General features: G+C 40.1%; 1 protein-coding gene and 1 long non-coding RNA gene across 2 annotated transcripts in view; one reads left to right on the forward strand and one right to left on the reverse strand.

Annotated features, from left to right (window-relative positions):
• Positions 1-73: 73 nt before the first annotated feature.
• LOC113964792 lies at positions 74-8,941 on the forward strand. The gene is made up of 2 exons (XR_003533288.1): positions 74-4,106; positions 6,213-8,941. It is a non-coding gene; the product is annotated as an uncharacterized LOC113964792 (long non-coding RNA).
• Positions 8,942-18,786: 9,845 nt separating this feature from the next.
• Positions 18,787-27,100, reverse strand: part of TYR (tyrosinase) — a 52,927-nt gene continuing 44,613 nt past the window's right edge. Inside the window, exon 5 of the mRNA XM_027677720.1 lies at positions 18,787-19,270. Coding sequence (XP_027533521.1) covers positions 19,047-19,270 — 224 coding nt within the window. The 3' untranslated portion in view covers positions 18,787-19,046. The remainder of the gene's footprint in view (positions 19,271-27,100) is intronic.

The raw sequence follows: 27,100 nt of genomic DNA on the forward strand, positions 1-27,100 counted from the left end.
ACACTGATGGCAAAATACATAGATATTGGATATTGTTGGTCGTGCGTGCTCTTTTTGTTTTCTGGCTTAAAGCATGGTTGAAATCATGCCTACATCTATTAACCACAACCAGACAGTGATCTTTTCCTCTTGCTTCAGGATCTAGTATCTCATGCTTTTGAATTACAGTTTAGAGTCTTTTAATCACAAAGTTGTTTGTGGTTTCCCATCTCCTCTCTGATAGATATCAGTTCCATTACCATATAATGAGAAGCTAGTTTTGCAGTTAGCTCTGTGCTAAAGCAGATTATATTTTCTGGCTCAGCTTCTATATAGGTAACACTTTATAATTAAAATAGCAGTGCTAGTACTGTGCTCTTGTTCTGCATTGTAACAGGAGTCATGGCTGCATGTAGGCATATTAAACACCTGTTGTTACATTAGGCTATGCTGTCATAGCAAGATCTAAGCAGATCCAGGCTCTTCCCTTTCCGTCTTCATGCTGTATCAGCCTCAGATGTTTGTTTGATCCACTTGTAAAACAAGCTCTGCACTGTCTGCCTTTCTAGAGTGTTGTGAGGCTTAATTAATGTTTTGGGATCACTTCAGTGCACAAGCAGTAAAAAGATCTGTCTAATTGTTATGCAAATGTACTTGTGTTTTGTTTTGGGTAAACCTTTCTATTGGTCATATGAGTAATCTCTAGACAAGATGCGGCTGACTTTGGGGAAAGTCTAAAAACCTCAGTTGCTTTTTTTCCTTGAGCTATATCTCTGTTAGAGGGGCAAAAGGCTTCAGAGTTGTTAGTGACTGTGGCTTGGCTTCAGGAGTGGCAGATATTATGATACACAATCTTTCTACAAGCTGTGTTGTCATTGCTGTTTCTAAGTGTGTCTCCATCTTGCAAAACAAAGTCAGGCCCTCTTTTAAACTCTGTTACTTTTTTATCTGTAAGCCAAGTGTACGTGAAAATATAACTCAGTGCCAGATAAGTGAAGGATGACAGCACTTAATTCCACATTTGCAGATCAACTGGATTTGTGTAACTGAGCATCTCTTTGCACTTTAAACTATGTCCTGTGAGTGCATCATAAGTGTCCTGCTGGCAGGGGAAGGATCCCACCATGAATTCTGCTACTTCTGACTCAGTCACAAAACTGCAGGCCCATCGGTGTTTGCTCAGCAGGATCATTGTGTTTTATTCATCAGAAATGTTTCAGGGCTGTTTTTTAGACCAGGAATGTTTCCATGCCATGATGGAAAACAAGCCCTTTCCCTGCATTGGGAATGCAGCCCTCATGCAGCAGTGTGGGACTCAGGGCTTTACACAGCTAACAGCTGGATTAATCAGATTTACCCAAGACATCCTATTCCCATAGCACTGATATTGTTTGTGTGAGTAAATGTCCACTGCCACAACAAAGGAGTGCAGAGATGAACGCTGATGTTGTGTGGGAAGGCCTGATGAGGAGTGACTCTCACCTCTGAAGTCTGCAGGACAGCCTGTCACTCCACAATGATTATTCCAGCCCTGTATTTGAAGCAACACTTCTCTATTTCAGTATGTGGTACTACTACTAGCATGTGAGTTCTTCCAAGGTCTTTTGTCTGCTCTTCTAGAAGACAGGACTGAAAGCAGTATGAGAGATCACAACAAACAACTTTGAACCTAGGCTGGAGAGGACACCACTGCATACCACAGACACCTAGTTGATGACTTCACTGCTTAGGGCAGAAAATTTAAGCCAAATCCATTTTTCTGCAAAATGCTGATTGTTTTACCACAACAGACTAAAGAACAGTTACTTTAAAGGGAAAACAGATAAACCCTCTCTCTGAAGACTCCTGTCCGCACAAGCCTGATGTGAAGATGTATGTGAAAGCACTGTGCCCATTGTTATTACAAGGGTATGTAATGATAGAACAAGGGGTAATGTCTTTAAACTGAAAGAGAGCAGGTTTAGATTTGATATTAAGAAGGAATTCTCTTCTGTGAGGGTGGTGAGACACTGGCATAGGTTGCCCAGAAAAGTTGTCATTGCCCTATCCCTAGAAATGTTCAAGGCCAGGCTGGATGGGGCTTTGAGTAACCTGAGGGGTCAACCTGCCCATGGTAGGCGGGTTGGAACTAGATGGTCTTGAAGGTCTCTTCTAACCCAAACCATTCTATGACTCTATGATTCTTTGATTCTGTGATTTTGTGATTTCAGTTTCCACTGCATCCTGATCATGGGCTTACACTCTCAGCTCTAAATCCCCAGTGTTTTATTTGGTTGCAGATATTCACCCACCTTGTTAGCAGATGTGTCTTGCAGGTAAGGGAAGTACTACGTGTATTTGCATCCATGCACAGTCCGATCTAAGCATAGAGCAACCTGTGAGCACTTTTTACAACCAGTGCAAGCAAGTGCAGAAGCTGTCTATTTGCTCCTAATCCTGCTAGCACATAGGTGAGAAGGAGATTTGAAGTTCGCTGAGAAGGGGCAGATAATATGAGTAGCAGACCAGCCACACTGGGGACAGTAATTCAGCTGTAACAGCCTAACAGAGCAGAGAAGTAATGGTTTGGTAAGACTTGTAGAACAGCAGCCTAAAAGAAAAACTTCTACTCAACATTAACACACCAGATTTTAGTTTCAAACTGCAAGACATGACTTAGGAGAAGCAGGCATGTGGCTAACTAGTCATTGCCTATAGCAGTTCAAGGCTCATAAGTCAGACATAGCTATTAAAATGCAATGTTTACCTTTTTTTTAAAAAAAGGGGTTTCTAGGGAGATTAATTTTCACTTCAACCTGACAATCATTTCATAAACTTGCCAGTGTGATATAAGACAAACTGGATCTGTTCTTCTCTGGATTATACATTCGATTTATCTGCAGATTTTCCACCTCACAGTTTAAACCAGTTTTTATTGTTTTAGCAAAGAGGATTTAACAACAAGGTTTAATATAAATGCTGCTGGTGCCTGTGCAGAACTGAGATTTTCTGCTATGAATGTACATTTTTCAGGGATATATATAATATAGCTGATGACTCAACTGTGAATGGTGATTTGGGATTTGCATCATCTCTGCTGCTGGTGTATTTCATTAAAGCCACTATGGTGATGCACTGGTGAGATGCGTGGAGCTGAGATGAGACTCTTCATTCCCATAAAGAGTCTGATATTTTAGTGCCCGTGCTAAGCTTAGTAAATCCTGTAAACTCTGGAATTTCCTTTGTAGATACAGTAGATTAATTAGACAGTATCTTTTAAGGTTAAATCCTGAATCCTCTGCTGGACTGACATGTATAATAAATGCTCTTACACACTGGTTTTGAGCAACAAATGCTTCTCCTTAAAGGGCTGGATGAGTATTTGTGAAGGTTTACTATCCTGCTAGTTATATCACCCATGTTGTAAGAAGGATGGGATCCATTTTGGTACCAAGGAATGCTGTGCACTTCCTCTGATGTATGAATATCTCCAGTCTTGCAGTAGATCTCAAGGTTTGCTGTGCCTGAAGTGTTATATTCTCTAGAAGGATCCTATTTGTAAGAGAGAGATGCTGGATCTGTACTAAGGGCAGTAGATCTGTCCCATTATTTCATGGGCACAGAAAGAAAGCTGGAAAAAACCACTCATCCCAATTGTAGATGACTTCTTAACAGAGCACTTGGATAAGAGGGAAACCTAGTCCTAATGCTTCAGGTAAACTGCTGTCAACTAAAGAGCAAACCAAGGAGGGCAGGAGAATGCTAACAATGAACGGGATAAAATATTTTGAACCTGGGAACCAAGGGGAAGGAGAAGATATTCTTCTTGGCTTCTCAATTTTAGAAATTAAAAGCAAACCCCATTTTCTAGATGTACATACAGTCTCTCCCTGGGGGTTGAGAGCTAATATATGCAAAAGCCTTGCATTTCCATGCACAACTCAGTGCTAAAGCCCAGAAGAAAACTAGAATACTTTAGCAAACAACTTGGAAATAAGCAATTTGTTTGAAATAAATCCTTTACTCTTTCAAGTTAACCCATTTAAAAAAAAATCTACTTCTCTTCTGCAGCTTTGGGATTGGGAATAGCTTTACGTGTTAACTCCTTTTCACCAAAATACTTGAGTGTAGAGTTCTCCGTGTCAGCTGTAAGTAACATTGACAGTTCGATAAATAAATTTTGTGTTTGTTGCTGCTGACCCCAGGAAAGGACAGCCTTGAGGATGAGAAGCAGTGTTACATAAATGTCTAGCGTACATAGCAACACTAAGCAGGGAGACGCTGCTGCATCGCTTTTGGTGCACCAGTCACACATTAAAATTCTGTCACTGCAAGGTCACGTTGCTCATCTCATACTCTGCAACCCTGGGGAAGAAATTTGGATGAGAGGTGGAGGAGAAAAAGCAAAAATTTCCTCCTGGTGCTGTAACCAAGAATATATTCATTGACAGCAGGGCATATATTTTGATTGCAAAAGAGCATGCCATTTATTTTTTCAGGGATAACGGATTCCCTGCTGGTGCTGTGTCATGGTGTTTGCATGTTAGAAGTGTAACACAGTGATAATGGGTTGCTTTTGAATTGAATAAATAACACCTCTGAGTTTTTTCTTCTCCCTTTAATAGTCTGAGAGAAATGCAAAATGCCAGAGAGCATATATAGTGGACTGTGTCCTGAGCTGCACTCGGCGCAGCCTGGTTAGGAATGCTGCACAGAAGCTCTGCAAGTTGCTGTGAAGAGGTGAGGTTTAAGGCAAAGAGGTAAACAACTGTTTTAAGGAGAACACAGTAGTGATACGTGATCTGTAGTCAGAAGCAGGCCATGTCACATCGTCTGTCATGTCTTTGAATGGTGCTGAGTCAGAGCCAGCCCTAGGTACCCCTTGGCATCAGGGAAAATGAGGGGCTCTTGGATTGGGTCTGCACTGTGAGAGGAAAGGCAGTTTAAACGCAGCTAAGTGAGCCTCCCGTGTGCACTTTCCAGCTTGGAGCTCAGAGCTGTCATACCTGAGAGTGAATTGTGTAGACAATGAGCTGGTCTGACCCATGAGTACAGTCACAGTTGTATGGTTAGCTGAGGGCATGGGCATACCCTCTGTGTTTCTCCAGCTTTGTAGAAGCACGTTTTTCAGGGATGGGGAAGCAGGGTATGTTATTGTGCCTCATTGGGTGTTAGATGCTTGAAAGCATGTACTGTCTAAAACAGATCAGGATAGTGAATGCCAGCTTCCACCAACAACTGCCCACGTTTGCACTAGTGTTCATGAGGAATAAATGGCAAAACCTTTGCAGGAAGGCACAAGTTCTAAGTTTTTCTTTTATTGTGTTAGAACAACATAATTAACTGTTAATAAATATTTGCTATCAATGTGAAGATTCACCTATGATATTATTCTTTTTTGACTGTTTAAGCTCTAGTAACTGTTTGATACACACTTTTTGACAAAAACATAATGTCCCAAAGCTTAAAAATGTGGCTGAGATGCAACTTGGCAAGAGGTCTCCACCGGACAGTGAAATATCATCTGTTGGAGCTGGATGGATCTTGGTCTACTTCTGTCTTCATAGGAGGATTAGAGGGAGCTGAGCTCCCTCTAATCTCTTCCTCTCTGCATATAACCTCAGCTTTCACCTAGAGGTGTGCTCTAACCTTTGGATCACCGTGTGCGTCATCATCCATGTGTCACACAGTCCTCCTTTTTTGCTCTTCCTCCCTCTAGTACATATTGTATCAAGAGGCCTCTTCCATTCTCTGCTTTTCCCTTAACTCAGTAAAATGCCACTTTGAGAAATGCAGAGGTCCTCAATTTTAATCAAAATACACCAGCCTTTATAATTCTCCTAGTGTAGAAGCATTCAAAAGTGCAATCCACAAGCCAATGGGGCTCTTGTATTCGCTTTGATGGGTGCAGCATCCCAATACTGGAGATGCATTTTAGAATGAGAGGAAAGTCAGTGTTATGAGGGCAGCTATGTAGAAAATGGGGAAAATTCATAACAGCAAAGGTGTTTTCATCTTCTGAATGAGAATCAGGGATTTGTTTTTTTTGAAAGTCAGACAATTTGTGGCTACCACTGAAATTGAGTCATGTTTCTGCTTTCACACTTAGACATTTCAGGACATTGGGCAGTGATAGAAAGGGTTTCTTTTTTCAATTACATTTGATATTTCCATACAGCCTTTAGTTTATCAACTGCATATAAATTCCTCCTTTCATTGATTAAATATTTCCTTGCCTGGTTTCTTTGCTTCAGGGAGCTTGAGAGCTCATTGTTTATAAAGGGAAAGAAGTATTGTGCTACTAAGCAAGCAACTCCCAACACATATGTTCAGCTCTTCATCTTCGAGAAGGAGACACTGAGGCTGCTGCGAGTGCAGAAGGACAGAGCTTTCACTGAGCTTCAGATGTGACTGAGACCCTCTTCCAGGATTTATACGTTGATGAAGCTCTGGGCTTATTAACTAGCTTTTTCTGAAACAAGTAGCCTTAGCCCATATGTGCCAGGTTGTGAAACCCTTAATCCCACTGAGTTTTTCTCTCCCTGTTTTCCTTCTGATCATTTGCAAGAACAAATTTGATGAAGCACAGTTGGTAAGAAATAGTTCTATTGGTCTGTGATAGTTGAGTAGAAAAGTCATAATTGTGACATCTTCCCTCAAACTTATGTCCAAAAAATATATTTTGAGTAGCCCAGCTGTATTAGTTCCATGATGTGTATAAGGGTTTGGTGTTTTTCATGTTCTGTGATTTTACATTACTTATGTAAAACTAATTTCATTTCAGAACCAAACAAACCAAACCAACCAACCAACGAAAAAAAAATCACAAAAAACCCCAAACAGAAACAAACAAACAAAAAAAACCAAAACAAAACAAAAAAACCCCACAGTGCTCAGTGTCCCCAGATTTACTTGGGAAATGTTAGCATGTCCAAAACATGTCTGTTTTAAAAGAATTCTTCCAAGATGCTTAGAATAAGGGCGGAAACCATCTGGAAAAAACTTTCTAACAACAAGGCGTTTTTTGAGTTGGTGGTTTTTTTTCTTTCCAACCTTCATAAGAGAAAAAATACAGTTCAAATTAAGCAATAGTACCAGAGTCTGAGCTTCAACAATTCAATATCTTCCTTTTAAAGCAAGGCATTTCTCTTGGATCATGCCTGGGTTCAGATGATGTCTACGCTGTCATCTGAACCTTCAAGGCAATGTCTGGGGCAGGTCTAGCCTTGGGTTGCTGTCAGAAAGAAGACATGATCTATTTTTCTCTCACTTTCGGTAATTATTTGTCACTCAACAGCCATGTGAGAGTTTGATGTGGTAAATGGCCGAGAACTGGAGCCACTGGTATGAGCGAAAAGACCTTAGCCTGTTATCCTGCTAGTCAAAGTAATCAAAATCCAGTCACAGGAAGGAAGATTAAACGCTTGCCATCCTTAAAATTTGAAAAAAGCAAGAAACTAAGGTCAACTCTCCAATTTTTTTTTTTTGAAGAAATGAACCTTGAAAGTAGTTATTTCCAGTTAACATGTATAATGTGATAGAAAAAATTAATGTCCTCTCTTTTCTGTAGATGCAGGTCTTGACTTTTTCACTTTTGACCTCATTCTTCCCTCACTCTTCCCTGTCCCAAAAGAAAGAGATCAGAAATTTTTTTCTGAATTTCCGACTCTATGTATAATTATATATATTTTTTCCACTAGAGCTGAAATAAAAATAATTTATTAAAAAGGTGATATTTACTTTTTATATCTCTGTACAATATGCAAGATAACCATTTTGGAAAGTATTAGCATAAATGTCCACAATTTTGAGTACTCAATGTTCTTTTCAGAGATGCCTGTTTATATTAATGTAATTTCAATCTGTTCTTACGTTTTTATAGATCAGTATGTGATACAATTCTTTGAAGAGAAATGTCTGCTTAGTTTCCAAGTGGAACAGAAAGCAAGATTTGGTACTAAACTTCCACTTTTAATTTTTTCATCTAGGCTTGACTTTAAGAAAAAGAATAGTGCTTAGTGGGTTCGTGTCTATAACAAGTCATACTCTTGTCTTATGAAACAGCCTATTTTGTAGCTTCAGCTTGCTGCCCCCCAGCACAACAGAGGAACTGTGTTTCACTGACTGGAAGGACTTAAAATTGTTCACTGTTGTACCTGCGTGCCTCATAAACCTTCAAAGAGTAAGCAATAAGATTTTTGACTCTGTTAGTTCCAATAAAATGAGGCAAAGATTTTACCAGTTATGTGTATAATAAGGCAGAGCTAGAAAATTGATCATAAAAAAGGTTTGAGTTTTCATTTTTCTATTTTCCTGTGTTCTTCCTCTCTTTTTCGTGAGTCACGTGCAGAACTCTTTTCCCACAGTGTCCCTTCCTTAATTATACAGTGTTGTGAGAGTATGTGCAATACATTGACTAAAAAAGGGCTCAGTCAGGGTAAAACTACAAACTTTATCCCATATTCTTAGGGAGTTCCCCTACAAACCAGTGACTCAGCCTAAGATTTGCAGAGTAATATGAAGAATTCAGGTTCATTGAGGTTTTGATGCCCAACTGCGTTGTTTCTTTCCAAAATCCCATCTTCTTTTTTCCTACTGATAAAACGGGGACAGTCACACCTGAAAAGAGTTTTACAAATTTGCCTGGCAAATAGTCCTTCAAGTTTGCTTAGTTAAAATGCAAAATCCTGGTTGCAGTGTGAAAAGGATCCTAGTTCCCAAAATACTCAACTGAATTAGCCATTTTATCTTAAGCGATACTGACAACTAAACTATTTGGCTGCTGAGTTCTGTTGCTGTTCAGATGTGATTTTTACATTCTGTTATATTAGCAGAACATTTTAATGTGATTTTATGTCTCATTGTATTTGAGAAAGCACCATACATTTGTACATTATGTAAATGGCACTGTACTCTCAAGGTATTTACTTTACAGGAAGCTTCATGACTTTGGAATAAACAACCATTCCAAGACTGAGCAAAACATGGTTGAGTTGCTGTTTGTGACCTGGTTTTAATTAATGACATAATGCTTTAATTGTGGAGGCATTGTGTATGTGCATATGTGCATATTTATTAAGTGCTGGTAGGGGAGGCTGGGATTTCACTCCTTAAAACAGAGGCTCTAATACTCTTTGTGATGCCCTAAACTAGCTGAAACATCCATACAGGGTTGACAGATATGCTGCAAGGAGACCCAGGATCCTCTGACATGACAGCAGGAAGTTGGGTAAGATACCCAAAGTGCCAAAATTTAACTAGGTACCCTTGTTAACCACCTGGAGTCGTTTTCTGGCTTAGAACAACATTAGAAACAAGTTTACTCCATAAATATCTGTGACTGAGACCATCTCGGAGGTAGAATATATTATCTCATTCTCATCATCACACCACTGGAATTTAGAAGAATATCACTCCTCTGCACTCTGAATGTCTTTGTTTAGAGCACAGTGGAAGCAGAAAGCAGCACACGCCTGACCCTAACCCATCAAAATCAGTCCTGAACAAAGTTCCTTCCCATACCAGAAGTGTGTAGAAATCCTTCCCACCTATGATGAGCCTGACATTTGTGTGCCTGACAGTGAAACGTGATCTGGGCTTTTGTTTTAGTCGGCTTGGTCTGGTGAAGTATTGATCTTGATGGAGAGCTGGTATTTTATTATGATCTTCAAGACACTTTTGATTCTACAGCAAATCTGCAACAATTGGTTTAAAACTCATGATCCAGTAATGGATTACTTTGCAGTAATGTGGTTAGGGGTCTGTCTGGTACACTGGAGACTAAAGCAGCCACCCAATATTCTGGTGGCTGTCCACCTAATCATTTCTGCATTTGGCAGGGTTGTGGAGTTTTATAGGAAAACTACATGTGAAACATGGATTATTACAAGTATGCGGTCTTGTCTGAGATTTTTCAGAATTGTTGTCAAAAGTTCTGGGTAATTTAGTTTTGATAACTAAGGATACAAAAGTAAACTTCATTTGGTTGCCATTTTTGCTTTCTCATTCCAGAGTGGTGTTGGTATGATGATGGCAAAAGGTACCAACTCTCCAGAATGAGGAGTTTTAACTGCAACAAGATAAAAAACCCCCAAATCCCTGTATATTCCTTGTCATACATTAAACCTTCTCGTGGGTTAAAAACTCAGAGAGAAAGCTAACATCTCCACTTCAGAGAAGGTCTTGCTCTGTGTAACTGCAAAAGGTGTTTATTTATACTTAATGCAGGGTCAGTGGCAGGCTGGGCAGAGCTATCTGAGGAAAAAATTACAACTTCAAAAATTATGATGGAGTTTTTCATTAAGAGGAATATCCTTTCCCACTCACCTTCCCCTGGCCAAGTAATGGGGTTTGGCAAAATGTGTTTTGGCTCTCGAGCTTTGATTTTCTGTCTGATATTTTGGAGAATTTTTATGGGAAACAATGTATTTCACAAATGCATTTTAGCAAGAAGATTAGGGAAAGGAGAACATAAAAAATTGGGGGGGTGTATTTTTTTTACAAAACCTGGATGAAAATGCTGAAGCAAATAAGAAACTGTCTTTAGAGTGGGCAGCAAACAAAGTATTGCAGTCTGCTGTTTTCTTAAGAGAAAAACTCTGATTCCTTCTCCCCACTTCAGCAGTATATGGACATAATTAATCATGATAAATTCTTGATAACACGGTGAGCAGAAGGATGGGCAATGGTAGGCAAAGGCTGCTCATGCTAGTACATGAGTTTTTCTAGAGAGAAAACTAGCAGCTGTGGTCTGAGCAGCAGCTGTCTGCCTGACCTATGCACCAACCTCGCATGAATTTCAGTTATATAATGAACCAAATCTCCTAAAGTAAATGAACACCTTTCTCACATCATCCGTGGGGACACTTGAAAACTTTTGAAGACCTCCAGGAGGATCTCATTTACCTGACTTGGATTTTTGCATTTCAACATATAAACTCTTTTAAAAGCTCCTTTTTCACTCCACTGATGTTACAGGGAACATATTTATTTGGAAAACACAGCATGTTATGGGCTGTAAATGCAGGTGCTGATTAGATATAACCTGGCCTCCCCTGCCTCCTACAATATCTCAACTGAAGAACCATTTGAAAAAACAGTTACAAAATTGAGACCATCTGAGAAGCACACACAGGTTATCCTTTACCTGTTCCTGATTCTGAATACTGGAGTGAAAGGATAGGTACCACATTGCAGGTACCACACTGCTGGTCCCACTAGCCTCCTGAAAACTGTGCAATCCAGTCAGAGCCTTGTTCACTGCAGGCAATCTGATGCTTAGCCTTAAATATGCCCTGAAAAGTATTACAGGCATGTGGATATTGCAGGAGGGCTGAAGTGGCATATTGGAATAATTTGTAATCAATACAACTTGGATTGTTTCTCCTGAAAACCCATCATCATTTTTGCAAGCAAAATGACTTAAAATAATCTGCATTTCTCGTCCATTTCCCTTATTGCAACTCCTCTCAAATTTAATACTTATGAATTTAATGGCTCCATGATTTATTATTTCTCTTTCTGGTTTCTTGTTTAGCATATGCATAAGCTTTAAATTGAGCTTAATAACTGCGCTTTCTAATCTGAAATTGCACATTGTGAACTGATGACTGATGGTCTGAATAACCAACAACTTGTCCTATCTTCCTCCCCAAAACCATTCTTCTGTTTTTCATGAAAATTAATTTTGTTACGCCAAAGTTTCTTCTCTCTCTACAGATTAATTTTCCAAACAAGCCTTCCTGTAACTTTTTACAGTAGTGTGTCTGCTTGTAGGAGAATGTCACCTTAATTGGGATGACTGCAGAGATTTCCCAATCTGTCATCTGTACCCAGACCACTAAACACCAATTTCTAACATGACAGCCTCCCTGTAGACATCCTTTTTTGGTGCTGTAGAGTGCCATGGCTCCTAGGATGAGACAAAAGGCTGTCATTTTTAAGACTTGATGTCTAGACTTTTGGATTTAAGCATATTTGTTCCACTGAAAGTGGAAAGAATTTCTAACTAGAAGTGATCCAATTTTCTGAAGTAGCAAGCACCTTTTCTTGTAGCTGTAAGTAAGACAGAAAAGCCTCATTTTCATTTAGGCTCTTAAATGAGAGTTTTTAAGAGCCTGATTCTCCCTGAATATTAATAGGAGGTTGATGCCTTGAAAGTCAGCCCTCTGGATTAAATAACTGGGACCACAGACTATAGAATTAAAAGACTAAAATTTATTTTAAAGTAGTATCTGAAGTCCATTATGGTATAAAAGAGGACATGGAGTCTGGATTCTCTGCGGTCTGTATCTTCCATCATCACTGTGGCGTTAAGTGACAGGATCAAAGTTAAAACAAATTGCTGCTGTTCTGACTTGAGAAATCTTGTGTTCACTTGTTCTTGATATAAATTACTATAGTGTCATCCAGATGAAAGGGGAACTGGGAAAAGAATCTTTATAGGGTTTGTCCAAACACATGCACATATGTTGTACAACTTTTACTACTATTGTAAGTATGCAGTTATTTGAGTATTTATATTTTTGCCATGAATGTATGTATTTTTCACACAGCTAATGGTTGTAGCTGTGTTACTCTGCAATGTGGTGTTTCAATTTAAAAAAAAGTCACATTTTCACTTAATTCCACTATTAAATATTTCTGTATACAAATACTGTCATCTTGATAATTTGGTATTTTTCCAACTATCTAACCATGTATATATTTCATTCTATACAGCCAGGTTGTCTGACAATGAAATCAGTGTGCAGTAAATTAAGCAGAGCACCATTAATGGACCATCTGCCAATCCCCCCCTAAATTTATGAGAAGACAGTCCAGACCTTCAAGTTCTTAGCAGCAGATCTTCCTGACATGCAAATGCATTCAATGCAAGTGATTCAAAACAGAAGCATTTCAACACTGTTACGATTAAAGGAAAATGTGTGAAAATTTGTCAACAATATGTAATCCACCTGAAAATGCCTGATTTGCTTATTATTGCCTGAGAATATTTTTTCTTTAGTACAAAAGAATGAAGAAAAGCAGGATTGTGTTTTTATACATCCAAGTTCCTTTAAAACCTGTGTGACACACTCAGACAGCAATCGTGTATGTACCATGCCTGTCATTACCACCACTATACCAGCCTCAAAACTGTGGGACAATCCCACCACTGAGCCCTTGGGGATCCCTTTTCTGGATGGATAAAACAGTGCAGTCTGGGATGATAGGAGAGGGAATCAAGTTGCATGGAGATAATCTGAAGTGCCAAGCCACAGTGAGAGTCCAGAATTGACGTTTATTGCCAATTTCTTATTTCAAAGAGGATTTTTTTTTTTTGTATGTGGGGAAAGTACTAGTTTTTCTATGTATTTTATTAATCAGATTTCTAGAACTTTGTTGGCATCTTGTGAATTCTGCATAACTGATGCCCTGAAGAGGAGGTGAGACTCCTGGGGAAATGTCCATATGTAAAATGGGACATCAGAAAGCCTAATGGGTGAAAGATGGATATGCAGAAATAAGTTGGTTTTCTATAGTTATAATAGCTACTTCATATCTAATTCAAAGTTTATTACAAAAATTACAGTAAAAGGCTGTTTTTAGTGACAAGATCTCATTGATGCCAATTTTCAGCTCACTATGGAGACTGATTCAAAATGACTTGCATCCCTACACATGTGTGTGTACATAGATGGTGAATTACAGATTTAATTCAATGTAGAGTCCAGGTGCTAAAAATATGAGTTTGGGTAAAATGTGGGAGGGAGAACAGAATGAAAAAGACAGACAGCTGCTCATTGTCTTGCCTTGAATAAATGTAACAGTCCAAGGAAGTAAGAAACCAGGTTAGAAAATTAAAAACTTGACAGAGGTAAGAGCCTCTTGCAAAGGCCAAAGATATACAATGCTGAGTACTTTGTTATGAAGATGCCAGGTATTCTCTAGATTTGAGAATTTTTTTCATTATGTGAAACAATATGGTGCTGATACTGCAGAAACTGTCCTGGATATTTAAACTGGTGGGATCCTCATCTAACAAGTACTTTCGGACAAGACTAACCTCAATGCCTGTGGGGTCAAAGTTTACGTGATCTACATACACAGGATCTAGATTTTCAAACCCCATTTTTGACATTGATTCTGTCAGGATACACTCCTCAAGGCTGAGCCAACTGCCTGATGGCAATGGGAAGTTTCTTGTTTCAAGATGCCTTGGCCAGAGAGAGGAAAATATTAAGGCAGGGTTGTGTTTAAGCTCTGACCGTTCTGATTCAAAGAGATTACATGGCAAGCACAGCCTCATGGTATTACCTTATTCCTAATGAAAAAAAAACGCAGGAGCTACAGCTTCCATTTCAGGGAAACATCTATCAAGAAAAGAGGTCCTTCAACACTTAACTTACATTTGTTTGAACACAGAAGTAAGCACAACCTTGAACACGACCCTGAGAAGAAAAAGAATGTGCCATTGCATTCATAGCCTGCAGACAGAAAGCACAACATCTCCTGGCAGTGTTGGTGGCCAAGAAAACATTCAGTGACATACTGCTGAAAGAGTCCTTTCCCTCCTTCTAAACCATCCAAAACCTAGGTAGCTAATTGTTAAGCTACCTATTTTCCCCAGAAAGCCAATGGGGAGGCATCTCTGCAGGACAGTTTCTCCTGTCACAAAATAGTTGCTCTAAGATTGGTACAGTCAGTCTACACCTGCAAGTGGTGTTTGCTTCCAGTGCTGAAGGAACCTAAACAACTTTGCTCAGAAAAGAGGAGCAGTTGGGGTTTCATGTGCTCAGTCAGATACACTTCTGAAGAGGTTTAACTCTGGTCTAAGCAGAAGCACCACAATGCTGGAGAGAACCAGCACGTGTTGCTTGTATAAATTTTGTCCTAGTTACTAAGATTAATATACATTGTACTATCTATTCCTGCCCACAGACCATACTGACTGTTGGAAATAGGGCTATGTTCTTTGTTCCTTCCCAAAGCGGACATGGTCACCAGGTCATATGGTAAATGGGAAAAATGCTTGGGGATGTGCCTACAAGTATGAAGGCGATAAAAATTCCCTTTCATCAGTTAGAGCTAATATGAGTTCTCTGTGATTAAGCTTTTAGGGAAAGAAAATGGGCTGTTAGATACTCAGTTGAAGAAAAGGGAAAGGAAGAAGCCTGCCTGGGAATTGGTAAATGATCTGAGTAGAGCATAAACAGACTTTCACTAATAGGTCATAAGTATGGTCACAAGCATGAATTATGCATTCCATGCTTTTGGGGAAGAAGAAATGATCAAGAGCTGGCAAAAAGTAGGATTTAGTAGACCTGATGAGGCAAAGCTCCACTTTCATCCTTCCACACATGCTAAGTTGCCATAGCCAGAAAAGGGAGGCCCAGGTAACACTGGTAATCTGTGGAGATGACACCAACAGCTGAGGAGTTGAATCAGAAATTACTTGTTAGCCATGTCCTTTGCAAAGGGGTGACATCTGGTAAAAATTACCTTGACCAATGTGAAAACGAAATGTTGTCGCCATGGAATACTACAGAGATTGAAATAAACTTGCTTAATGCAGTTAGGATTTTTCTATCAAAACAACTTTTCAAAGTATGACATCGCTTTACTGACACTGAAATATTTTGCACAATGGCATTTTTTTCAACAAATGCCTAATAAAACACAGGAGTTGCCCTTCTGCCAGGGCAACCACCCAACCAGGGATCACGGCTCTGCTGCAGTCTGTCCCAGACTGCCACAGCCATTCAGACTGTCTCAAAGCTGGACATTGGGACTTTTAAGGTACACAATTTCAACATATTCCTGCCATGTTCTAACTTCAGGACTGGGGACCCCAGAAGTGTACCAGCTCCCACAGGAGACTGCCTGGGAAGTCCCTGGGAGCATATGGGATTTTCACTCTCCCTTCATAGACTGAATGGGTCTTTATATCTCAAATTCACTGCAGTTGCCACCATTTTTATATCCAAAGGTCTCCATCTGCCCAGTGCAGCTGAGTGAGAGCAGGGAGTCTGGAATTCCCAGGCAATCATGCCACTTAGGCTTCTGTGAACAGTTATTGAATAAAAAGCACTTTTTACTTTTTTCTGTGTCCCCAAATATTTCCTTTTCAAATTTCTTCTGTTAACTTTTTCATATTTGTTCAAAAGAATTTTTCAGAATAAGAGTTACATAATAATTTTAAATATTTTAGCCAACCCATTGTTATCAAAAACAACAAACAAGGTTTTAGAAAAATCACTGAGGACCAAAGTATGCTTTTCACTGTGTACCTGTCAGAGGGATTTTTTTCCCATTTTATTAGTTGAAGTAGTCCAGAGGAATTAAACAAATAGTTAATAGTTGTGGAATTTGAGTGAAGTCCTCAAATAGACTGAATAAAATATTTGTGTTTATCTGACTTTGAAAACAATCAACATTTATTAAAATTCAAAATTATCAAAATTTAAATATGGGTGTTTTTCCTCTCTTGCTGTCATTTATTTTTACCAATAGAGTATCCTGGCTTATGTAAAATACACATTAAAAGACTGAACTGACCCCTTGAGATATAATCATAGTATAATTCCTTTTCTCCTGCTTATGCCTGAGTTCCAAGAAACAATTGTTTGTGCTTGTTTTTAATATTTAACAGAGATACTGGAGAGCACTCATCTAGTAGTATCTCAGATCAAGCATCAGAAGCCATACAAAAAGAGACAGCTCTTGGGTTTAAGACCAGAGTTTTTCAAGTAGAACAGCTTCATTTAGCAAAAGGCCTGCATTTTGCTGAGTCAGAGGAGATTTTAGCTGGTATCTTCCTTAATCAGGGCAGTGGAGTAGATCAGCAGGTATTGGTCAGGGTGTAGACCTTTCCTTCTATTGCTGCATAATACACTGGCAGTTTTATTCCCACCTTCCATTTTTGCCTGGTTTTATGCCTATTACTGTTCAGTCAAGGATAGTTGAGAGACTGCAAAAGTCCTTGTATGCTTCTTGAAAGCAGGATTTCCAGAGCAGGAGGGGAATACTAGCACTTTGGTGTGAAAAATCACAGACACTTCCTAAAGAAGCATCCACTGTAGGTGGACCCTTCCCAACAGATATACAAGTCCCTTGCTGCTGGATATCTCTTCTACTCTAAGTTTCTATAGTTCAGAGGACAATTCCAGTGAAATTGCCCTGAAAAGGAAATGAGTCCATGTAGTTGGGCAGTTGAAGACTGTCAAATAGTCCATGTGATGTTCACTGGAAGCATTTGTGAGAGAAAATAGCTCATTTGAGAGTTTCCATGGCATGTATTGTCTAGAGGAGAGCGTTCAGACCAATTGTCAAAGTTCATGTTTCCCCCATTTGAAAATGATGCAGTTTTTGTCCCTTCCTTCCTACTTACCTTCCCTCCCTCAGCCTTCTCACAGCACCCCTGAACCTGCTTGTGACTCCTTGCAGTTTTCAAGCATTTGCAGCTGGGAAAGAGAAGTGAGAATATGTAAGAGAAACAGCCCTGAAGACACCAAGGTCAGTGCAGAAGGAGGAGGAGCGAGTGCTGGAGCAGAGATTCCTCTGCCCACGGAGCAGACCATGGTGAGTCAGGAACAGAGATCCACCTGCAGCCCTTGAAGAACCTCACGTCAGAGCAGGGGGATGCCCAAAGGAGGCTGTGACCCTGTGGGAAGCCCATACTGGAGCAGGCTCCTGGCAGGACCTTGTGGCCCCATGGAGAGAGGAGCCCACACTGCAGCAGGTTTGCTGACAGGACTTGTGATCCCATGGGGAGGCCAACATTGAGCAGTCTTCATGGAAGGGACCCATGCTGAAGCAGTTCATGAAGAACTGCAGCCCATGGGAAGGACTCACGCTGGAGAAGTTCATGGAGGATTATCTCCTGTGGAAGGAACCCCATGTTGGAGCAAGGGAAGAGTGTAAGGAGTCCTCACAGGGACAACATATGATGAGGGGACACAGCCCCCATTTTCTGTCCCCCTGTGCTGCTGGCAGGGAGGATTTAGAGAAATATGGATTTGAGCCTGGGAAGAAGGGAGGGGTTGGAGAAGGTATATTAATTTTTTTAAATTATTATTTATTTCTCATTATCCTATTCTGACTTTTGATTGGCAAGAAATTAAACTAATTTCCCCAAGTCAAGTCAGTTTAGCCCATGACAGTATTAGGCGAGTAATGTCTCCTCCTCCTTACCTCGACCCATGAGCCTTTTGTTATATTTCCTCTCCCCTTCCTGGTTGAGGAGGGGAGTGACAGAGCAGCTTTGATGGGTACCTGCTGTCCAACCAGAGTCTATCCACCATATCCTTTTTTTGCCTTATGGAATATATGCATACTGAACACCCAAAAGTCAACCATAATATGAGCAACTGTTAAGTCAAATGGAACAGAGGTGGGCATGGTGAGACTAGGTTTCATCTCCTAAAAATCTCCCAGCTACCCAGACAAATGCAAGATAGTACAGAAGACAGCGACTAGCTGGAGCATTTGAGGCAAGTGAGAAGTGGTTTCTGAGATCCTTCTTTCTTCTGCTGATGACATTCAATCAAGGGCAAACAGGACATGGGAACTGGAGGGAAAATGCTTCTATCCCAGAAGAAAAACGTGTCTATGGGACACATCTACTCAGAGTCACCATATATTTTGCTCACTGAACTAAAGGGCTCTTTCTGCTCTTACATTCAAACACAGAGTGAATGTAGCACAGATTGTGCAGTCAGACACCTCTTACTAGATCCATGTGCCAAACACATGGATTGGGCTGCGGGATTGGAGCCTACAATGGTGAAAGAACAAATAAAAGGGAATTATTATACATTAAAGCTACCAATACACAAGTTGGTCTGGTTTCATAGGAGCATTATTTAATCAACCATAGGAAATACATGGTGTTCTTTGGGTAGCGTGGTAGCTTATGTTGGATCTGGGAGATTTTTGTAGGAGTGGATCTGATAAGATATTACAACATTGGAGGTTACAAGAGGCTTGAGGAGCAAAACTGCCCATCCTACTCATGCAGCACATCTCAGCAAGGTATTTGTAAACATCCATCAAACACTCCATGCTTGATTAGCACCTTAGTAACACGATTGAGTTACCAGAGGCGTCTAGAAATTGGACTGATAAGTTATATTGTTGTAATCTTCACTTTCTATGAGCAAGGGTTGTATTTCTGAAGAAGTTCCTCTTTTTTTCTTTCGGCAGGCCTTAATGAGACCTGTGAGCACAGCAGTAACGACGCCTCCAACCACAGCTGCTCCAACCAACCAAGCCCAGATCTGACGGGCTTGCTCAAGGTAAGGTGTCAAAAAGTCTTGGAAAGACTGAAGGGCTGGAAAAAACAAACAGAAAAAGAAAGGCCCCTTTACATGATACCTTGTACAGTCACTTTATGGAAGTCATATAATAAATAATACTGGAAGGCTGAGTATAAAGAAGAATAGTGGTAGAAATTATCGGAGGGTAATAAATTGTTTTAAACAAATCTCTTCAGACCTTATAGTCTGTTTCTCAATCTTCACATTAAAGGCAGGAACAGAATTCACTGTCCCCAGTGCTCCTTATGGTTTTGTCAAAACACATGACACAAGAAGTTTGCTACTCTATGGCCACAAGTCCTGCCAGCTCAGCATCCTGTTGGCAACAATTACTGAAGCAGAATACTAGGGGGAGTTTAAGGAAAGGTCAAGCCTATTACAATCCTTTCACAAAATACTTACCCAGCCTCCAACAATTTGCAGCTCAGGGATTTCCTGAACCAAATGTGATATTGTTGTATGTAATAGTCATTGGAGGACTTTTTTTCTTTCCATCATCTTTTAATGATGCTCTTTGAACTTTTATTACAACTTTTTGCAGCAATAAGATCCTTGCCTTAACTAAATATTGAATGGGGGAAAAAGCTTCCTTTCACTAGTTTTGAACCTACCCCCTGCTCATTTCATTTGATAGTTCTTGCGTGTGGAGTGGCAGTAGACAATTATTCTCTGGTTACTCTCTGCACAAGAAATCCTCTTTCTCTGGTGAATCCAGGGCAGATTCTCACTGTTAGATAATCAGCTGCCCTTTTGCTTTGTGGTATGCATGTGTGCATCTGTCTCTCTGTTTTTCTTGCTAAGGCTTAAGGAGTCATGAAAATCCTGCCATAGAGGGCTTTCCTTTCACAATAGAGATTGGAAAGGGACGGGTTCAAAACACACCCAACAACCTGGCTTGAATTTGAAAACTGGGAATGCTGTCCCCTTGGACCAAGGAGGATTTTGAATCCATATCTCCCAATTACAACCTCTAATTGCTATTATTAACTGTAATTACTAGCTAGTAGGGAACAAAAGAAAAAAAGAGCACCTCTATGGGCACCTTCTCTGGGAAACACTACGATGGTTTATTTTTGAATGGTCTTTATGCATCTGGACTGATTTAGATGTACTTCACCATATTTAGTATAGTATACCCCCACAAAGGCTGTAAATATCTTCCTGTCATCTTGCATTTTCACTGTGCCCAGAGAAGCAATCCCATATATCCTCTTTGATCATGATACTTCTGAGCGTATGCTGTTATATGCTCTGTGTTCTGAAAAGATGCTGCGTCCCTGGGGCCTGGGTAAGGGATGTAATCAGGAAGCTGCCTGATTTGGCGCAGCCCTCTGACTACTACCCTCTATTAGTATTCCGGGTGGGTAGGGATGAGATTGAAGGAAGAAGTCCCAGGGTTCAAAATGGGGCTTCAGGACATTGGGGCGTTTAGTTGAAGAAGCAGGTGTGCAGATAGTATTCTTCTCAATTCCTTCAGTACTAAGGGAAAATGCTGAAAGGAATAGGAAAATTCAACAGATCAATACATGGTGCCATAGGTGGAATTTGGGTTTTTTTGACCACAGGGTGGCTTACATGACACCAGGCCTGCTCATGTCAGATGGGGTGCACCTAACTCAGAGGGGGGAAAGGATCATGACCCAGAAATTAGCAGGGCTGATTGAGAGGTCTTTAAACTAGGCTCAAAGGGGGAAAGGGATAAGACCAGGATCACTAGAGATGAGCTTAGGTGTGGCATGCCTGTGACAGGGACAAAACTACTAGCCCAGCTGAAGTGCATCTAGACCAATGCACTCAGTATGGGCAGCAAGCAGGAGGAGCTGGAAGCTATTGTTCAGCAGGAAAGTTATGATGTAGTCACTATCATGGAAACATGGTGGGATGGCTGTCATGACTGGAGTGCTACAATGGATAACTATAAGCTCTTTAGAAGAGACAGGTGAGGCAGGAGAGCTGGTGGGGTGTCTCCATATGTTACAGTGTTTTGCATGTATTGAAATCGACAATGATGAAGACAAGGTTGACTGCCTCTGGGTGAAGATCAAGGGGAAGGTCAACAAGGCAGATGTTGTGGTGGGAGTCTGTTACAGACCACCTAGCAAGGACAAATAGGCTGATGAGGCATTCTACAAGTGGCTGGCAGAAGTCCAGAAGTTTTCTCTGGAAATACACAGCAGAGAGGAAGCAGTCTAGGAGGCTCCTGGAGTGTGTGGAAGACAACTTCCTAACACAACTGGTAAATAAACCTACCAGAGGAGGTGCCCTGCTAGACCTGTTGTTTGTGAACAAAGAAGGACTCGTGAGTGATGTGATGGTCAGTGGCCATCTTGAGCATAGTGACCATGAAATGTTAGTGTTTTCTGTACTCAGTGAAGGAAGAAGGAGCACCATCAGAACATCCACCTTGGACTTCCGGCGGGCAGACTTTGACCTGTTTAGGAGATTGACAGAGTCCCTTTGCAGTCAGTCCTGAAGGGAAAAGGAGTCCAGGAAGGCTGAATGTGTTTTAAAAAGGAGCTGTTATATATTCAGCAGCAGGCTGTCCTAGGGTATAAGAAAACAAGTCACCAAGGAAAAAAGACCCATCTGGAAAAACAGAGAACTTAGGCTGGAACTCAGGGAAAAAAAAGAGAATCTACCATCTCTTGAAGGAGGATTAGGTAACTTGTGAGGACTCCCAAGATATTATAACATCGTGTAGGGAGAAGATTAGAATGGCCAAAGCCCAACTTGAACTTGATTTGGCCACTATAATTAAAGACAATCAAAAGAGTTTCTATAAATACATTGGCAGCAAGAAGAGAGTCAAGGAGTGTCTCCATCATTTTTTGAATGCAGAGGGTAATGCAGTGATGGGATGAGGAAAAGACAGAGGTAGTTAATGCCTTCTTTGCCTCAGTCTTCAATATCAAGACCAGTTGTCCTCAACTGAGCTGGAAGCTGGTGATGGGGAGATGAGTGAAGGCCCATAATCCAGGAAGAGATGGCTAGTGACCTGCTATGCCAATTAGACACTCACAATTCCATGGGCCCTAATGGAATCCAGCCAGAGTATTGAGGGAACTACCGAAAGAACTTGCCAAACCACTCTTAATCATCTACCAGCAGTCCTAGTTAACTGGATAAGTTCCAGCTGAATGGGAATTGGCAAATTTAAGGCCCATCTACAAGAAGGGTCAGAAGGATGATCTGGGGAACTACAGGCCTGCCAGCCTAACCTTGGTTCCTGGAAAGGTTGTGGAAGAGTTCACCTTGAGTGCCATTACATGGCACATGCAGGACAACCAGGGGATCAAGCCCAGCTAACATGGATTTATGAGAGGCAAGCTTGACCAATCTGATCTCCTTCTATGACAAGATGTATGAGGGGAGGCTATGGATGTGGTCTATCTGCACTTCAGTTAAGCGTTTGACACCATCTCCCACAGAACCTTCCCAGAAAAACTGGCTGTTCATGTCTTGGATGGATGGACTCTGAGGGGTAAAAAACTGGCTGGATGGCCAGGCCCAAATTGCTGTAGTGAATGGAGCTAAATCCAGTTGGCAGCTAGTTGCTAACAGTGTTTCTCAGTTTTGGGGCCAGTCCTGTTTAACATCTTTATTGATGATCTGGATGCAAGGATTGAGTACACCCTCAGTAAATTTGCAGACGACACGAAGTTGGGTGGGAATGTTGATCTGCTCAAGGGTAGGAAGATTTTACAGAGAGACCTGGATAGACTTGAACAATGGGCTAGGGACAAGTGCATGAGGTTCAATAAGGTGAAGTGCCAGGTCCTGCACTTGGGTTATACAATCCCACGCAGCGCTATAGGCTTGGGGAGGAGTGACTCGAGAACTTTTTGGCAGAAAAGGACTTGCAGCTGCTGGTTAACAGGGGCTGAACGTGAGCCAACAGTGCGCCCAGGTGGCCAAGAAGGACCTGTCTCGTCTACTGCAGAGAGAGAAAAAGACGAAATGGCCTTAAGCTGAGACAAGGGAGATTCAGATTATAGATTAGAAAAAAATTTTTCACCATTAGGGTTGTCTGGCATGGCCCAGGGAGGTGCTGCAATCACCATCCCTGGAGGCATTTAAGAGTTGCCTGGATCTGGTGCTGGGTGATGTGATTTAAGGGTTACAGTGGTAGTGCTGGGTTGACAGGTGGACTTGATGATCTTAAAGGTCTCTTCTAACACTGATGATTCTTTGATTCTATGATTTTGGTTTGCAGTATCTTTAATGTTAAACTATCCTTAATAGTTGAAGTCTGAATAATTTTCTGAGATGTGATTCAGTTTAGGTTGAGTTTAGGCTGAGTATAGTTTGTCCCTACAACTCAGTTTTACTTTGGTAAATGTTTGATGGGTATTTCTCTGTTCCTTGCTTTCCAGTTAGTCCAACTTTGTATTCTGAGATTGCATTTTCAAGAGTCTGCATGTTCAGCCTTCTACTTGTATTCTCATTAGACATGTAAATGTTATACAACACTAAGAATTACACAAAAATTAGATTCTTGATGTTTCAGAGTGAACTCCACAAACCTCCGGCTATGCGGGACATTATCTCTTTAATCTTAATTTCTCATCTGTCAAATGAGGACAGTATCATTAACAGAATCCTTTTTATTGTGAATATGAATTAATATTTCTGCAGGACTCAGCTGCTGTAGTGATCATCACCAAAGAAAAGCCTTAGAGGAAATATCTTCAGGATAGAATTTCAGAAGTGTGCAATAAATCACACGTTAGGCTACACGCTGCTCAACTGAGAAAACAAAAATCAGAAGTGAAAAGGGTTGGATATTTGTTTCTTAATGAATGCTGTCTGTGCTGTATAGTGAATGACTTGAGGGTCTGGGGAAAAAATAGTGTGCAATTAATGATAATGCTTACCTGGAGAGGTAGAGGGTGGGTTGTACTTACATAGACTTTAATGCTGGCACACCTTAACTTTGTGTGCTTGAGTTTGTAACTCCAATTTTTTTTTTTAACTCCATTCATCTGTGTTTATATTACAAACATGTCCAAATTAGAAACAATACAACTATTTAAAGTGAATTACAATTATGCTAAAAGGAAATCGATACATAACAGAAACTTGACACTGTTTTAATGTTATAGCAAAAGAGAATTATTACAAAGTTCTATTCCTTGCAGAATGTGTCTGGGATATGAGGGTTTTCTATGTGACATCTTAAATTTGTGCTTTGTCCTTGAACCATCTCTCTCCTCCATCAATATTACTTAGAGGTCTGACCTATCTTCTTCCCAATAAAACATAATGTCACATTTCATGTCAGGCTCTTTTCGAAGAAATTAATCTATTTCATTATATCATGATAATCAATCATACATGTCCTTCTCTTGCTTTCAGCCTCAGTCTATACTGGTTTTGTGATTAGTTCAAAGCCAAAAGCCACCTTCTGGCATCTACTGCCTGTTTCTTTTTGCTTCACAAACGAGTTTGGCATTACTATCATAAAGTTGCCACGGCAACTTTGGGATGTCAAGGGATGGAATAACACCCTGTAATCTGTTAATCTGTGACTAACACAACAGTAAAACCTTTGACTGGACTGGCTGCTCAACCAAAATCTTGCAAATTGCCTTTTCAAGTATTCCATTATCATGATTCTTTATTTCTAACTGTGCAAGGCCCAAAAGTGCAACAGCTGTGTTTGCTGATGACTACCTGGGAAAAGTGTCAGGGAGTTGGGAGCAAGGGGACAACATATAGCTGTTTTCTTAGGAGACATTGGCCAATGTCAAACCCATTCCTTTTATATCAGTGTTTAGGATAGTGCTCACTGGAAACAGCCATGAACATCATGCCAATATGTTCATGACAAAGCAAAAGGAAGCCAGATTGAGCTGCTGCTTGATAGCTACCCTCCCATTACTGACAGAAACCAACATCTTACCTTCTAGCTCTTTTTGATGGGAAATTAGCAGTGACTAACCTCAGTTGTGGTCTTAACATTCAGCTCTTGACATGTTCTTGTTCTCAAAGAGTGTGTTAGTTCTAGGTAACAATAACAAATAACTTCCTATTCTTAATAAATCAGATTGTTCTTTTTTAGTGTAATTTAAAAATGCCAGGCAGTCTATTTCATGTGGGCTGATGAATGTCATTGAGAGGGTAGTAAACAACAACAGGGTAATTTTAAGGGGAAGCAATGTGTATCTCCTATATTTAGGGTAATAATGTGGATTTTGCGTGATGATTGAGGAAACATACTATGGCAAATCTATCACTGAACATCCTCAGATATGCCTTTTGTGGTAATGTCAAACTATATTATTGATATAATAGATCCCAAAGATTAAAAATATCTCCTAATATTTAAACTTCTTAAAAATATTTGTATATTTTAGATATTCCTTCTATGTAAACCACAAGATGGCAAAGTCTTTCTATGATTAATTACACAAATTAGAAATAAAAATTCTGGCCAACCAAAAAATAAATGAAAAAAAATTCTATAATTTATCTATTGCCATAATCCCACTGATATGTTTGCAGTCTTGCTACTGCATTTGACACCCATTTCTACTCCTAACCTGGGTAGTCAATGGGCATTAATGGTCATTTTAAAGCAAACCTTGAGACAGTACAAACATTTCTATCACTTCTAGCTTGCAATTTTTTTCTTATCCTAGTGAGCAAGGTAATTTCTGCCATTTGTCGTGTGTTTGTGTTTTACTGGTTGTGTCCCTCTGGGCATTCAAAGGCAATACCAGTGAGACTTCCACAATCAAAAGTAGGAAGATGAACTGAATGGGATTCAGGTTCTGGGGTTGGTTTTAGGGCAGGATTACTTGTCTTTGTAGTGATGAAAATTTCACAGCTCTCACAGATTTCATCGGAGTGTCCTCATTATTACAGCTTGGAAAGTACTTTTTAATGTCTTACAACAACAAGACAAGGTCTGGGGAAGACTGTCATCCATATTCCACTATTTTTGGACTGCAAGAGATGCTGTGCAATGGGTGTTAGTGGGTTGTTTATGGTAGAGCTATGTTTATGGTAGAGAGTGTCTCATGGTGTAAACTCAACCTGCTCCCTTTCAGTTTTGTCTTCTACCCCAGGTGGGATATCAGGAAACTATGACTCATCATTCATCACGTGGCTGTCTCTAGAAACAGTGAGAATCTGGTAATTTCTGACAATGACTTTATAATTAATTTTTCAGTACTGAGGTTGATTAGAGTTGTCTCCGCCTGTTACTTCTGTGTAGTAACGAGTTGCTGTCCTGTCCACTTGGTGGCAATGATAGCCAGACTCACAGAATGGATTCCTGAAAAAATGGATTACTTTGAAGTGTTGAGAGAAGATAAATCAAATATTCCTGGGTGTATTTATAAAGCAATACTATTTATTTTTTATTTGACAACCTCAGTTATCACTTGCACTTTATAAGTGTTCCTTCAAAGTTTACTTATACAAATTTCTTATAAAAGAGGTGAGATCTGTCTATAGGATACCTGATGTCACCACACTCTATATGCTACCAGGGTGTTAAAAGCTCACCAGAAGTCTTCTACCTCTAAAAGGCTCTTAGGAAAAGAAAAAAAATGTTTTAAAGTCCATACTTCTCTTCTTCCATTAAGCGTCATTATATAACCATCAAAATATCTGTTCTTACTTTCTTTTTACTGTTTTCTTTGTTTCTCTCTGCTTTAATTAACCTGAATCTACACCTCCTTATCTATGCCTGAAGAGAACCAGAGGCCAAAATACTCTCTTGTCATCTTTTATTTAATTCAGAAATCTAAACCACTTCCTAAGCCAGCATTTTGTCACCTTTAATTGCCTTTTATTGTCCTAGCATCCACATATTTTTGTGCATGTCACTATTTTAT

Source organism: Neopelma chrysocephalum, unplaced genomic scaffold (genome assembly GCF_003984885.1).
Source record: "Neopelma chrysocephalum unplaced genomic scaffold, ASM398488v2 Primary Assembly neopelma1_43, whole genome shotgun sequence".
Lineage (NCBI taxonomy): Eukaryota > Metazoa > Chordata > Aves > Passeriformes > Pipridae > Neopelma > Neopelma chrysocephalum.